Genomic DNA, 16286 nt, shown 5'->3' on the forward strand with positions numbered 1-16286 from the left:
CCAAAAGTCTAAATTGACATATGTAGAAACTAACATTTTCATACCAAACCTTTAAACACGCTATTGAGTTTAATAAGGAGTGATTATTATCAACTCACCCGGTTGTGCTGCAATCCTAGGCTATCCTCTATGGGAAGTGCCGTTGTCTCTTGTCCACACCACACCATGAGTACGAAGGGTACTAAACTCACCAGCACCCTCATGGTCATCACTTTCTTGAAGCTGCTGCAGGTCTCGTGGCACAAGACACATTTTTATAGACCCCCCCACACACACACAAACAGGAGCGTTTGACGCAGACATGAGTAATTACCAATATGAGCCCATTTCCTGTTAATACGCTGTAGTACATTAAAAAAAAACAGACAGTATATTCTCTGAATTAGACATCACAATTAAGTGGATGTAATTTCCTTTAAAAGCCTCCCTCCACCACAACTTGTAGCATCTTCTCCTCTAAGTAATTATGCACTGATTAAGTATCAATTTGCCATGTGTTCCATAATTGTAAAAATAAATGGTAAGGACAAAATAACAAAAGTGTGATGAAAGTTAGGAAAGGATCTCAAAACTAAGGGCTCTATTCAATCTGTATGCTAAAGCAATCCATGGTTTGGTTTAGTTTCCCCTGGCACCATTTCAACATGTCAGAATTTGTATCACAAATGCTAAAACATTAGGATGGTAAGCCAGTAGCCAACCACCCTGCATCCCACTGCTGGCTTGCTTCTGAAGCTAAGCAGGGTTGGTCCTGGTTGGTCCCTGGATGGGAGACCAGGTGCTGCTGGAACTGGTGTTGGAGGGTGCACTTATTAATGACACTTGTCATTCTTTATTTAACTAGGCAAGTCAGTTAAGAACAAATTAGTTTATACAATGACGGCCAACATCGGACGACGTTGGGCCAATTGTGTTCCGTCCTATGGGACTCCCAATCATGGCCGGTAAGAGTAGGGGTGTTAACTCCGGTGTCCTGGCTAAATTCCCAATCTGGCACTCATATACCATCACATTCACCTAATCATCCCCAGTTTACAATTGGCTCACTCATCCTCTTCCCTGTAACTATTTCCCAGGTCGTTGCTGTAAATGAGAATGTGTTCTCAGTCAATTCACCTGGTAAAATAAGGGTTAAATAAAATAAAAGCATGTGGAAACAGTGCCAAGGAGACTAAACCGAAGCATGAATTTCTGTCATAGCTTCTCTATAGACTTAGAGGGTAAAGAAACCAATGTTTCATTTTGTAAAGGTAATTTCCAATTGAGCCGACATATACCGTGTTTACGGTTAATGTGGTCTCCGCTAATGCAAGAACAGGAACATTCGCTTGAAAAAAAATTCACGCTGCAACACTAAACGTCCGCAATGTGGAACAGCTGCTCAATGATATGACAGCTCCAGTTGCACCTCCGACATCACCTTAACGAACAACAATGATATGCTATAGAATTGTCGTTTACTGCGGGTTAATGCTGATCTGATTGAATCTAGGCTTACGGCATTCTTTGGTAACGTATGTCGGCTCAATTGGAAATTCCCTTTACATGTCAATTGCGCTGTAGCGGGATCTTCAGCGCTATGGATTGCACATAGCCCTATTAACTGCGTTAGAGCTGTCAAATCCACAAGTGGCTCCTGGCGTTACCTATCACGGACATTGCCATTGGATGCACCAAGACGCATCAGTAAAAATCCCATGCAGCCGCGTTACAAGTTTGAACACTGGCATGTTGATTAGGCTGATATGAATCCCTATTTTTTTTTCGTTTAATGGTTTTAAATGTGTCATTATTTATATATAGCCTACTCTTTTTCATTCTGAACTTCTAACGTGAGTGGGATAGGACGGTTGTGGTTTCGTGACAATGACGACAGGAGCAGCTGCTCACCAATTTGACCAACCTGGACTCGGGTATACGTAACATTGTAAATGAAAATCCGTCACACTCAAATTAGTATGATATGTTATGTTTGGTATGTATTAATTTGTGGATGTCCATCATCCATTTCGTATGATATGTTACGAATTACAATTTGTTGTGGCTAACGTTAGCTAGGTTAGGGGTTAAGATTTCGGTTAAAGGGTTGAGGTTAGGGGAAGGGTTAGCTAGCAATCTATGTAGTTGCAAAGTACCTAAAAATTAGTTTCAAAGTTGTTAATTAGCTAAAATATCCAAGTTGTCTGTAGAGATTTGAACACGCAACCTTTGGGTTGTTAGATGTACGCATTATACACCCACCCTGACCAACCACCCTACTTTTGTTTTTGCCTTAAGGAACCTTCTTTCTAATGTAACCATACCAAATGTAACATGAATGCCATGGATTTACATTGACTATGTTACGTCTGAGACCAGCCTGATTTGACAGCTCTAAACGCACCTCTGACACCACCTCAACAAAAGCAATGAAAAGCTATGCATGTGGCTAACAAGGGTTAACGCTGATCTGAATTAATCCTGGCCAAAACACTATATAGCTTTCACCCATTCCTCTTTCTCAGATTGGAAGGAATTGCAGGCCTATACATTCCCCAACAATATGTGTAATACAAAAACCACAAGAAGGTGGTATGCTGCAGGACCCAATTTGATTCAAGTTTTTGGGAATATGGGTTCTTCTCATGTCTTCCTCAACACAACTGTATAATGCATTATTGAACAGGTTACATCCCAAACGGCACCCTAGTGCACTGCTTTGATCTGGGCCCTGGTCAAACGTAATGTACTCAATAGGGTGCCATCTGGGACTCACTGTCTGAAGGCTGACTCGGCACCATCACCCAGCTGCACTGCCATCAAAGAGCTATAATAGCCTCATTCGTTTTAATACAACCCAACATTAAGTAATTTAGAACACTTCCCTCCTCAGCAAGCCCCTAATTGTAGATGTTCCTTTTTCCGATGGATTAATTAAGCTGTGGGCATAAACAAAGGATCAACCCAGACAAATATTTATTTAAAAAAGAAGAGTATCATTAACAAAGTCAATGCTGAATCCAAATAGCAAAGCTATGCTAAATGGGTTGAGTGGTGATGACGATCCTAACTTTGATAATGGAAGAGCCAGGTTGTCTTTTTATGATAACTGTAATCTGTAGGCCTACATAGCAAAAACACTGCCGCTTTGTTTGTCATGTAAGAAGTTAAGTCAACAGGAACACCAGAATGTATTTACAACAAGCCTACAGAGATAAAGGCTCCTTTAACCATCAAAAGGATTGACAATGGCAGTACATCTTCCATACCGAATGTCAATACTCGACAGTGGACTCCTTTCTTATAGCCTCATTCGACCATCCTGATCTTACATTTTGGTGGACCAGGCTACATTTCCTATGCACTTTTCCAAAACCCTTTATCTTGATCTGAAAGGATTAGATAGTTGAAAGAAACATGGCAGATATGGCCAGTGCCAGTGTTAAGCAGGAGCCAATTGCTAAAATCGGGGCCAATGAAGGTATTCTTGGAAGAACCTAACTGCCCAAAATAAGTGACGGTGGATGGCCAGAGAAGCTGAATGAGGGGTACTTAAGGCCTAAAACAAAGGCGTCAAAGATCAAAGCTACAGGTGCATCTGGTGCACTGGCAAATGAGCTTTGAATTGCCCTACGGATTTCAACAGGTGAGTGCTACAGCTGATATTAAAGGAAGAACAAACTGTGTGCCTGCTTGAGATGTAGCATTTCTCACTTATAAGCCAAAGACACTGAGAAGATCTGAGCAGAGTGAATTGAGATCTGAACAACACGTGAACTATATTGCCTTCACCAATAGAAGATACCAACTCTCTCCACAAATGTGATTTAGCTTTTTCCACTCAAAGTGTTCCATACTGTAAAAGTTGTAAACAAATTAGATAATGCATTATCAATCATTTGAAAAAGTTCAGTAACCTTAGAATCCAAAACCCTTCAACACCTTCTCAAAGTAAGAACAAACCTGCACTGACAAGATGGACTTGACTAAACCACTAAATAATTTCCAAGACCCATTTCAGACTATGAGTCTACGGTCAATCTGTGTTTTCATGATTGATATCCAGGAACCACAGGGACAAGTGTCTTAGGGCCACCTACTGGAAATTGCTTGAAATTACACAGGCTACAAATAAACCAAAGATTGTTCAATTGGTTTGAATTGTGCTAATTTGGTAAGCAAAGGCTTCAATGGATTTCATGAAAGAGAGATGCTCTCACTGATTTAACAGGGTAATTTTATCAAAGTGTATTACTGTACCATGGGCCATTGCCGCAGTTGACACCTCGTTCTGCCGAATGTAACCCTGGGCAGTTATAAAACAGAGCAAAACCTAAATCCTGTTTTCCGCTCGAGGCTGGAGTGTAAGGACCACAAAAGCTAATTAAAAAGGGATTTAAATCTTTATTTAGCCTAATACAGTACAGTGCCATGGTTAACCTTAATCCAGTGTCAACTGTGAGAACTCTGGGTCGAACATGATTGGAGAAACTAGCCGACAGCTTGTGGTGTAAATTTTGGGAGCGAAACCCTTACGCAACAAAGAGGGAAGTCGCGTCTGTGGCAATGGGCCCTACAGTACTAAGCACTGCCAACCTCATAGGGGAAGTGTTGACATACACTGATTACTTTTCCCACTTCATCATAAATAAAACTAATAGTACATCTGAACCCCTTTTAAGAATCTTAAGATACAATAAGTCTGATTGAAGGAAGGGGTCTTTACATATTGATGCTTGGTTTTAGTAACATCTAACATAAATCTTCTTGAGCTAGAAAATGCCCCTCATCTCTTCTGGCCTTCCATCTCTGAGTCTGTCTGAGACAGCGTTGCTCCTTAAGCGTTGTAAGAGGAAGAGGAAACGTTGCCACCGTGGCCTGTCCAGTTGGTGTGGATGTACTTGCCAGGGTTTGACAGAAGTTCATACGTATGTGCTCCAAAGTAGTCCCTCTGGGCCTAAAGTGACAAACACACAGAGATAAGAGTTGCCTCAGTAAAATGTTGTTTTATTCCTTCTATATTTTTGGCAATAAAGCGACGCAAGATGCTCTCGCAGAAGAGTGGGCGCCAGAACAGCCCGGCTGGCACATAATGTTTTTGTAATGTTCTGCAACGTTTTCACAACTTTGTAAAACATTTCCTTGCTAGCTGGGCATATGGGTGGGCCTAAATACTGCAGTATCCATTTAAATATGGTAGTTACATCATCGTCCTAGGGTCTTAAAGTCCACCCGCCTCCCCCTGCATCCAAACACACACACTACCCTTAGCTAACATCCACACGTGACAAGACCGTTTTAATCTCTTTCACTTTGACATATGTTCTTGTAGGGGGAGCTTTGTGCCCTGAAGAGAGTGGTGTGTTGTGTCACTGTGTTGCTCCTTAAGCATGGTAAGAGAAGACACTTCCACCGTGGCATCCAATGTGTTGTTACCTGGAGGAGGTTAGCCGGGAGCATGTCGTGTCTGTAGCCGTCGTAGAAGGACAAGGCGGTGGTGAAACAAGGCATAGGGATCCCCTGCTGCACTCCAATACTGACTGCCCGGCGCCACGAGTCCTACAGCCATGACAAAGACAAGCACACGCATGAGCAAAAGCACACAGAATAATCTCTAACCCTCTGGGATTTGGGAACATCATGGTGAATACAGTTATTTCAAGTTTATTAGACAAGATCATTGCAAAGCAATACGACATGAACACTTATAATCACATTAGATAGCTACAAGGGATTTATTTATTTAAAACGCAGAGACCAAATACAGTATAACTTTGTAAATGTTGCCCTGTCTTGGGCCATACCATGTACAACACTGCGATTAAAATGCAGTATGAATAAGAAGCCCATGACATGTCATCTATATTACAAAAACACTTTTCCACCAATAACTAACAGCCCCAATATATTCTCCTTTTGTGGGCTGGGAAATGGTATGTATCAATATAGCGGTGGGGTGGTAACAGCCGTGAGTGTGTGTTGCTAACGTGGCCACAAAGGGGTGGGCTTTCTTTCATCACTTCCTACTCCCCTAGGTGTAGATTGAGGATCAGCTTCCCCTCCCCCAATCCTAAACTTAACCCTTATGGGGGGGGGGAAATGCTAAAAATGACCCAAGTTCAGCATTTTAGAGCAGATTAACCCTACTCTCCTTTACTGTACCTGGCAGTCCTGTACGGCATTACTGAAGAAGGTATCCAACAGCAGATTCTGCAGCTCAGCATCCCTGTCAAAGGCCTCTTTGATCTTCCCCAGGAAAACACTGGAGAAAAGAGATGGTGAGAGAGATACTGGCATCATTACTCAAACAAAACAGACAAACAGGGAGGGACTACAAGACCGTTTATTTTCATTTTCTGGTGCCAAACATTTTGCTACAGTGTGTCCTAATGTATATGACCCAGGGTCACTGTTTTATTATCCCTGAAAAAGGATAAAACCATTTCAGACAGGAGTGTAAGGACCGATCTACTTTAGACGGCTCTGCCCTACTGACCAAGACCATATTCTCAGTTAAAACACATTGCACTTTGAAAAGTAATGTCGGGTGTAGTTTGGCACAGGGCTGAGAGACGTTATGATGAATGGTTTCTGTTTGCTTTATGCAACATCTTTCCCACATTGCGCATTAAGTCCAACATTTCCTCATTCTTGTATGGCTCTGATTCTCCAGGAATCCTTCTCTTCTTCATTGTGGTCGACTCACCAGCTGGCTGCATTACAATACTCTGTGGCAGCAAGAATACAACAAATATGACTTGACACCAGAGTTAGGGTGATATCAAATTGAGTCAATTCAGGATGTAAACTGACATTCCAATTCAATAATTTACAAAAGGGCATCCATTATTAAATGACTTCTCAATACACTGAAAATGAGAAGCTAGTTATTTCAAAAGTTTATTTTTTTACTGACTGCAACCCTGATTAGGAGAGACATTTCCTCATTCTTCTCCCACTCCAATTTTCCAGGAAATCTTATCTCACATTCCTTGTGGCTTCATCAACCCTGCTTTACAACACTCTGTGGCAGCAAGAATAAAACAAATGGCTTCACACTGTGGCCACACGTTCGTAAATGGAGCTCTGACAGCCTTTTAATGATGATGGTATGTTAGGTCTTACCTTCGGATGATGCAGCCTCCCCTCCACATCAGGGCAATGGCGCCATAGTTTAGGGACCAGCCAAACTCTTTGGCCGCCTGTCTGAGCAGCATGAAGCCCTGGGCATACGAGATGATCTTGGAGGCATAGAGGGCCTGAACAGGACACAAGACAAAACCATTTGCTTGAAGTAACTGATAATTAGCAGAGAAATTCTGTTCCCATATCCATGATTAATTTACGGAAGAGTTAAAAAAATAAAAACAATTACTTGACGAGTGGTGGTACTTGGATCATATTTTTGTATGTATAGCACTTAGTGGCAATATTTCAAGAATAAGTGGCAATATTTCAAGAATAAGTGGCAATATTTAGAGAATAAAGTCACACTTATATTTCAAGATTAAAGTAGGGGATTTGCATGTCTCCCTGGTGCTGTTGAAATGCCTGCAGTTAGATGACCTGGTGAAACTAGACTTCTGTAACAAGGAAATCCTCTCTTAACACATAATAACCATAGGCCTATTAGGACCTGGAAGAGGTTGTGCCACAGATTAATTTCAGAATGAGGAACCACACGGACTCAGATGTGTGTGTGACATCTGACCCTTCTCTATGAGACTCGAAATTGAACTCAGGTGCATCCTGTTTCCATTGATCATCCTTTTTTATTTTACCCCTTTTTTTCCCCAATTTTGTGGTATCGAATTGTTTAGTAGCTACTATCTTGTCTCATCGCTACAACTCCCGTACGGGCTTGGGAGAGACGAAGGTTGAAAGTCATGTGTCCTCCCATACACAACCCAGCTTCTTAGCACAGCGCGCATCCAACCCGGAAGCCAGCCGCACCAATGTGTCGGAGGAAACACTGTGCACCTGGCAACCTTGGTTGGCGTACACTGCGGCCGGACCACCACAGGAGTCGCTGGTGCGCGACGAGACAAGGACATCCCTACCGGCCAAGCCCTCCCTAACCCGGACAACGCTAGGCCAATTGTGCGTCGCCCCACGGACCTCCCGGTCGCGGCCGGTTACGACAGAGCGAACCCAGGGTCTCTGGTGGCACAGCTGGCGCTGCAGTACTGCGCACATAACCACTGCGCCACCCGGGAGGCCCCCATTGATCATCCTTGAGATGTTTCTACAACTTGATTGGAATCCACCTGTGGTAAATTAAACTGATTGGACATGATTTGGAAAGGCACACAAGTTTTCAGAAAACAATATGAAATAAATTATTTGGGAACAGTCTATAACTGAGGAAGCCAACTGAGTCCACCAATTAGCTATAGCATTTTTTGTTTTGCCTACCCCGGCCAAACCCAGACGACGCTGGGCCAATTGTGCGCCGCCCTATGGGACTCCCAATCACGGCCGGATGGAATACAGCCTGGATTCAAACCAGGAACTGCAGTGATGCCTCTTGCACTGAACTCTAGACCGCTGCACCACTCGGGAGCATGAGTCAACATGTTCAAAATACTCTGTTTGGCTGATTACAAATAAAACGTGATTTTCCTCAGCTATTGGTGAGAAAACATGACAAGCGCTTTAATAGTGATATGTGCATGAACTCTTGTTTTTACAGCATTGCCCCAGAAACCCAGACATCTGTAGCTTGGCTACCTTTCTGATGTCCTCAAGGAACGAGGCCTTGTCCCCGTTGAACTTGGCTCCCTGGGGCCCGGCCAGGCTCCTGCTGGCCTCCACTCTCTCGTCCTTCAGGGCCGACAGACATCTGGCAAAGACAGCCTCGCCTGTGAGAGGGAGGATGAGAGAGAGAGAGCGATGAGGCAGAGCACGAGAGGCATGAGAGAAAGAGACATGAGAGGCAGAGAGTCAGCTTCTTTACAGAGCAACACATTTGGTCACAAACCAGGTCGCGGTCATTGGGCACAAAATGGGGAAAATACTTTCAATAGGAAATTGGACAAGATCTACCTCAAAACATGTTCTCCCTTTTCATTTCTATTAAATGCAATCACCCTATGAGTCCTCGTATGGTGATTCCTCACAAAATTAGAACAAAGAAAACAAGATTTGGGGTATTTTCATGAAATGTAAAAGACCCTACTATGGATTACATTTCATAAAAATCTCCCAAATCCGGTTATTTTCTTTGTTCTAGTTACGTGAGGAATGACCCAGTAAACAGCTGTGATCTGTCAAAGATAATTGATAGCCTAGCTGAAATTGGCATGCTCAGCTCAAATGTTTGTAGTGACAAAAGGTCTTCGGGTAGCGGGTTCAAAAGGCATATATTTGAAGGAAAGGGTGAGTGCGGGTTTCTCCTTCCTTCATGAATTAGACATTAAGGGATTGTATTGTACACGCTGTAAACTAGACACTGACAGACAACTCCAATATTTACCACCAAAATTCTGCCCTTCTATATCTTTGATCGAATAGGCATCCCGTTTATACCTTAATCATCATCAAGTTTAATACTAATCCCAAACATAATGACAAGCCTACAGCTGGCACAGTTCCTAGCCGACAAAGGTAACACAATGTCGCCCACAACACAAAGGTACCCAATGACTCAGCGTTAGTAACCATCATTCTATTGTAAAAGCAGGGCTTGCCACATTCAAAAAAAGGAACAACTTCCCACCACATGATGAAAAAAAATACGTTGGGTAAGCATGACTTGCTAAATATTGCCACAGTGATGCAATGCAATGGCGAGCGGGGGAAGAGAAGAGAAAAAAGATGTCACAATGAGTAAGGCTAAACGAAGCGCCCGACTCCGCATTGAACGCAACCCTATTGAGAGCTGAAATCCACCCCCCCAAGCCTGCCTGTATGGTGTGTCCACTCTCTCCCTGGCCCATGGCCACCCACACCAGTTCTCTGCTTTCACAATGAACCCTTTTGTTCTCTCCGCTATCATTCACACAGGAGCTCCCTGTACTGATGATACAGGGACAACATTAAATACCATTAACACACCGCAATTTGTTTTTTAAAGTCTTCCTTTTCTGTTGCAGAAACTGTAGCCCTTTCTATAGCAATCTTATGGTTCCATTTTCAAATCGTGAGTAAGACTGAATAACAGGCCTATGACATGGTTGTCAACTCAAGTGTAAACCAGTTTGATAATATCACTTAGGAGACCTATCTCTCCACTACTTTAGTCTTTAGCTGGAGGCAGCTTTGTCCTGGAATAACCACGCCACCTGATGCTACCTTTAGGAGACGCTGCCCATCGCAGCAGCAGCAGACTGAAAATCCCCCTTATGTCACTTGAAATGAGGTGGTGTGACTAGAAAAGCCTCCAATCTTCTTAGGGAGGCTGCAGACACTTCATTGATCACGTTCAGCTGAACAAAGACTGGGCCACTACTGTGGGGGTCAGTTAATGTGACTAAACATTAGCAGCTCTTAAACAAACCACTACAAGAGTACTAAGTAGTTTGTGGGCTGGGTATCACTGCAAGGGGCGTCACTACAGTCCCTGGTTAGAATCCAGGCAGTATGGCATCCAGCTGTGATTGGGAGTCCCATAGGGCGGAGCACAATTGGGCCAGCGTCGTCCAGGTTTGGCCGGAGTAGGCCGTCATTGTATATAAGAATTTCTTCTTAACTGACTTGCCTAGTTAAATAAAGGTTCAATAAATCCAAATTATTCAGTATGCACAAAATGGAAGCCAATGTTCTGAAACGGGGAGGTACTATCTGAACTTATTGAATAACAAATGCTTGTTTCATTTTCCATTGCCCTAATCAACAACCCTGTATCATGACTACGCCAACATTGCTGGGATACAAGTCTCTTGGCCAGGCTGTTAACTGCCCATTTACAAATTTAAGTCATTTGTTTCATTTTCATTCACCTTATGACATCCAGTGGAACAGTCACTTTACAAACCTAAATCTTAAGGGGGGATTACTTATCCTATCCTAGGTATTCCTTAAAGAGGTGGGGTTTCAGGTGTCTCCGGAAGGTGGTGATTGACTCCGCTGTCCTAGCGTCGTGAGGGAGTTTGTTCCACCATTGGGGGGCCAGAGAGAGAGAAAATGTCTGCTCCAAGCTTAACCTGTCTTAACCTGTCTGCCCCAGGTTAACCTGTTGAGTGTGAGTGTAGGGGGCAGTATTTTGATGTTTGGATGAAAAACTTAGCCAAATGAAACTGCCCATTTCTCAGGCCTAGAATATAATTAGGATAGAAAACACACTAAAGTTTCCAAAACTGTCAAAATATTGTCTGTGAATATAGCAGAACAGATATTGCAGGTGAAAACCTGAGGATAATCCAACTAGGAAGTGCCTCTTATTTTGAAAGCTCCCTGTTCCATTGCATGCCTTCCCTCCATTTAAAGGAATAGCAACCAGATTCCTTTCTCTATAGCTTCCACATGATGTGAACATAGTTTCAGCCTTTTATTCTAAAATGAGCGGGAATGATCACATCACATCAGTGGATTGCTGGGTGCCAGCAGAGTTTTGCATGCGCAACAGCTTGGAGCAGACATTTTCTCTCTCGCCTATTGAAATATTATCGATTATTTATTGTAAATACAACCTGAGGATTGATTATAAAAAACGTTCAATATGTTTCTACGAACTACAGATACTATTTGGAATTTGTCTGCCCCGTCGTGACCGCTAGAGCCTGTGGATTTCTGAACATAACACGCCAACCAAATGGAGGTGTTTGGATTTAAAAATAATATTTATGGAACAAAAGGAACATTTTTGTGTAACTGGGAGTCTAGTGAGTGCAAACATCCGAAGATCAAAGCTAGCGATTCATTTTCTTGCTTTTCTGACTTTCGTGACCAATCTACTTTGCTGCTAGCTGTTTGTAATGTTTTGTCTGCTGAGAGAGATGTCCTTACATAAACGCTTGGTTTGCCTCAGCTGTAAAGCTTTTTTGAAATCTGACACGCCAGGTGCATTAACAACAAGCTAAGCTGTGTTTTGCTATATTGCACTTGTGATTTCATGAAAATTCAATATTTTTAGTAATTTAATTTGAATTTGGCGCTCTGCAATTCAGCGGATGTTGACGAAAATGATCCCGCTAACAGGATGGATGTGCCAAGAAGTTAATAAAGAGTGGTACTGAAAATAAACAGTGTCCAAAAAAAGAAAATAACCACATTGCCGACAAGTTGTAGACTACACCAAAGGAGAGCATACACACAAAACAAGTTTGATTTGACTCAAAATGTCAGTCAAAATTGGTGGCAATCTAAACTTTTAGCCTCAGAGAGAAACGACACTGCGGACGATTAATTTCCAAATGGAGACTTCATGACTATTGTCCGTTTCTCTTACCGATCAGGGTGACTGGCGTGCCGTACTCGAGAGCCGAAATAGCCGTCCACTTCCCTGTGCCTTTCTGCCCGGCGGCGTCCCGGATCTTAGGCAGCAGGTGAGTGCCGTCAGTGTCTCTGAACTTGAGGATGCCAGCTGTGATCTCGATAAGGAAGGAGTCCAACTCCGTTTTGTTCCAGTCTTCAAAAGCCTAAGGGAGACCCAAGAGCAGAAGTGAACCTGACAAATAGAATAATCAACTAAGATACGTCATGACATCATATAGTATCAACAGCTGTTATAGTTAGCTACTATGGAGACCATTTCATGGCGAGGTTTATGCTATTAAAGTTAAGGTCCTAAGACATTCAGCCTCTTTTCTAAAAGACACATCTATTACATGACTGGCGGAGGAGTCAAAAGCAGAAAGTCATCAGGGGTGTCTGGAATGGTTCATAATTTAAATCAACTTTGATTCATTTTGAATGGCTCACCTGTGCCATCATGTCGTGGTCCATACCCAGGACATCCTTCATGAGGTGGTACGCCTCACAGATCAGTTGCATGTCCCCATACTCAATACCATTATGGACCATCTTCACAAAGTGGCCTGCACCCTCATCACCAACCTGTCAAAACAGCACATTTCAAATGACATGTAGAGCCAGGGAAGAGGGAAAGTTATGCAATTTTGTGCCAAATCCTGTGGACATGAAAAATAAATTCCGCTCACCCAGTCACAGCACGGCTCTCCTGTCCCCACCTTGGCAGCGATGCTTTGGAAAATCTCTTTAATATGTGGCCTGTAGGAGTAAAAATCAGTCACATTTTAACAGTTCATAATAATTAAATAATTGATTGTGGACACACGGAAAATGGGAAAGCTTAAAAATACAGTATGAATAAGACAATTTTCTCACAGATGATCACTACTCCTCCTCATTATAGTCTGTACTCCGGTGCTATTTGGGACACAGTCATAATCAACCATCATTCCCAACCCCTCCATAGCAGAGGGAAGGGTAGAGTCCCAAAAGCTCACCAGGCCTCTTTGTGTCCCCCTGGCATCAGTGAGGGTCCATAGCGAGCCCCCTCTTCTCCTCCACTGACTCCACTGCCGACAAACAACAGGTTCTTCTCCTTCAGACTCTTACAGCGCCGCTAGACACACACACACACACACACACACACGACACTACCATGAGACCACACTCTTGACAATGACACTACCATAGCTTTGAAATGGGTGTTTCTGATAAACTTACTGTTGTGTCTCTGTATTCTGAATTGCCGCCATCAATGATAATGTCCCCAGCCTCAAGAAGAGGGACCTGTGAAGGAAAATGGACTGGTAGAAGGGGGCAATCTACTTTAATGCAAGTGCCATGCACAACCAAATGAGCCACATTAGGGACTGTGTTTGAAAATTTGTAGATTTCCAAAATTTTCCAGAAATCTTGTTTGAAGGATTACGGATTTCCTGCTTTTTCCCCTCCTAATTTTGGGAAAGCTACCGGAGATTTTAAACCGTGGGACTAAATTTCACGAGTTCTACATTTTTTCTTCGTGGCATTTCAATACCCCAAATGCATCCAAGCCAGCCATTACCTGATTTGGTGAACTGAAAAAGCCTTGATACATTTGACAGCCACAGCATGACCCATCATTTCTATCCTGTTTTTCTGTTTGTGCCACTGACCAGCTTGTCGATGAAGTCGTCCACCGCCTGGCCGGCTTTGACCAGCATCACAATCCTCCTTGGCTTCTTCAGCTTGGCCACCATGTCCTCCAAGGACTCAGCTCCTATTATCTTGGTGCCTTTAGCCTCATTGGCCAGAAAATCGTGCACTTTGGAGACAGTGCGGTTGTATGCACAGACCTATGGAAAGAATAGGTTAGATTAGGATTGCAAAATTATGGTAACGTTAATATAATTCCCAGGGTTTTCAGAAATCCTGGGGAAATCTGGGAAAGTTACCAGAATTTTGAAACCCTACAAAAAGTGCACGATAGATGTAAGACAGTTTAGGCAAGGGAAAGACTGTAAAATTTTAGGCCTACCACTTATGTTGCAGACTATTTAGGGGGTATGTAACTGTATAAACTGCAATATGAGACTTACCACAAAGCCATGATCATTCATATTCAGGATGATGTTTTGGCCCATGACAGCCAAACCAATCAACGCAATATCTGCTCTGTGGAAAGAAAATCATATTAGTCAAGAGTCCTGGTATCTGTTAGTTAGGGCATCTGGATAGAGACTAAACAAACGAGAGGGTGCCTCTCAAGCAAGAAACACGAGCCTGTCCAATATTGTAATGTTAGTGCCTACTCAATTCTACAACGTTAGGTAGCATATTTTAAAGCCATGTCTATATAAAGTTGATTGAAATTATCATGTAGGAAAGAGTTAATTAAATAGCCAGGATTCACTTAACTATACAAGATTACCATGTCATTTACTATTCAAGGTTGAGGATACGTTTTAATGTTATTTTACTAGACCTATGTCGATGTGTCGCGTGCATCGTCAAATCACTTAGTTAACAACGTTTGCTAACGTTAAATCAAAGAGTAAAAACAGAGAGGTTTCTGTGGCTAACTAGGCTAGTTAGTAGATTAAGCCAGACTGCCGTTTTAATTCCAGGCATGCAACGTTAGCTAGCCATATTACACTGCTGGGTGGTATTGGATAGCTAACTAGCTTGCTAGCTAAAGTGAATGAAATAAAAAGTGGAGTGAGCTAGCAAAAATAGATGGTTTATCCATCGCCAGCTGTGAAATAATATTAATTCAGTTCTCAGAGACGATAATGCATTGATGTGCAATACTCACTCTGCCATGTTTCTGGTAAGGAAAATAATCCGTCTTCAAGTAACACACACAGCCAATGGACTTTATTGAGATTTCCACAGTACTTCCTCGTTCTCAATTTGAAGAGGAAACCTCAAATTCAACCAAACCAAAGGATCGCCTATGTGAGATGACGTCAAAGAGCTCAAGCCATATTGTTCTCGAGTTCTCATTCGTGGAGAAAAACTGAGCAGAGATATCAAATATTTCATTGGTTTAAACCCCCTGTCACTCTTATAACTTTGTTACACTCCCACAAATTTCAAGACGACAAGACAACATTGAAATCTAATCATTTGGCTCCACAATGTTTGACCCCAATAAAAATATAAAAACAATCTAACAACCTTTTTCCAAACGCACTTTGAGTTTAATTCCAAATAATGTTATACATTACTATTAAAGTTATATTTGTTGCCTGACCCAATCTTCACTTCTCTCCTTTGAGGACAATATTTTCAACACGACATGTAATGATGATACTGCCGGACCTGTACACAACTATTATTGTAGTTTATCATGCAGAACTACCACCACATGATGTAGCCTATGTGGTGTCAGAAATTTAATATGAAACTCAATTCTTCCTAACAAAGAGCAGGAGAGCTGGGAAACTTGAGGAATATAAGGAAACGTTAACAGGAAATAGGTGGCAAAAAAAGTATCTCTTCATGAAATAAATGTCCCCATCTGTACCTTCATTTGAGATCGTTTCACTGATTTGAACAAATCAAAGAGGGGACAATATTATCCTCTTACATGATCATCATAAGATTATATAACTATGAGCCGTATTTTTTTATTACCATATGCTCTGAATGTGTCTTCTAAATGACTGAAATGTCATATAAATGTAGAACTTCAGAACGATTAAATAAGAATGTATGTGATCCAATAGTATCTTCATAATTTTTATGAATAGCATTTGTTTTAGAAAATGTGTAACGTTTTTTAAAGAATCCTCAGACTACCAACATATTTTACATACATGGATTACCAAGAAGAAACTACTGGATATAGCAAGAATCAAAGCAACATATAAATCTATTTTCAGGACACCATACAACATTTTAAATATACTTAA

The 16286-nt window shown here is 42.0% G+C and overlaps 1 protein-coding gene across 1 annotated transcript; it reads right to left on the minus strand.

The window, feature by feature from the left end:
- Positions 1-4363: 4363 nt before the first annotated feature.
- Positions 4364-15340, minus strand: pgd (phosphogluconate dehydrogenase). The gene is made up of 13 exons (XM_046343860.1): positions 15185-15340; positions 14469-14544; positions 14046-14225; positions 13612-13677; positions 13389-13507; positions 13080-13149; positions 12841-12975; positions 12368-12557; positions 8710-8840; positions 7105-7238; positions 6142-6241; positions 5416-5538; positions 4364-4936 (listed from the first exon to the last, which is right to left on the minus strand). Exons 1-13 carry the CDS (start codon positions 15190-15192, stop codon positions 4817-4819), a joined length of 1452 nt encoding a protein of 483 aa, XP_046199816.1. The 5' UTR covers positions 15193-15340; the 3' UTR covers positions 4364-4816.
- Positions 15341-16286: the final 946 nt, after the last annotated feature.

Source organism: Oncorhynchus gorbuscha, linkage group LG03, assembly GCF_021184085.1.
Source record: "Oncorhynchus gorbuscha isolate QuinsamMale2020 ecotype Even-year linkage group LG03, OgorEven_v1.0, whole genome shotgun sequence".
NCBI lineage: Eukaryota > Metazoa > Chordata > Actinopteri > Salmoniformes > Salmonidae > Oncorhynchus > Oncorhynchus gorbuscha.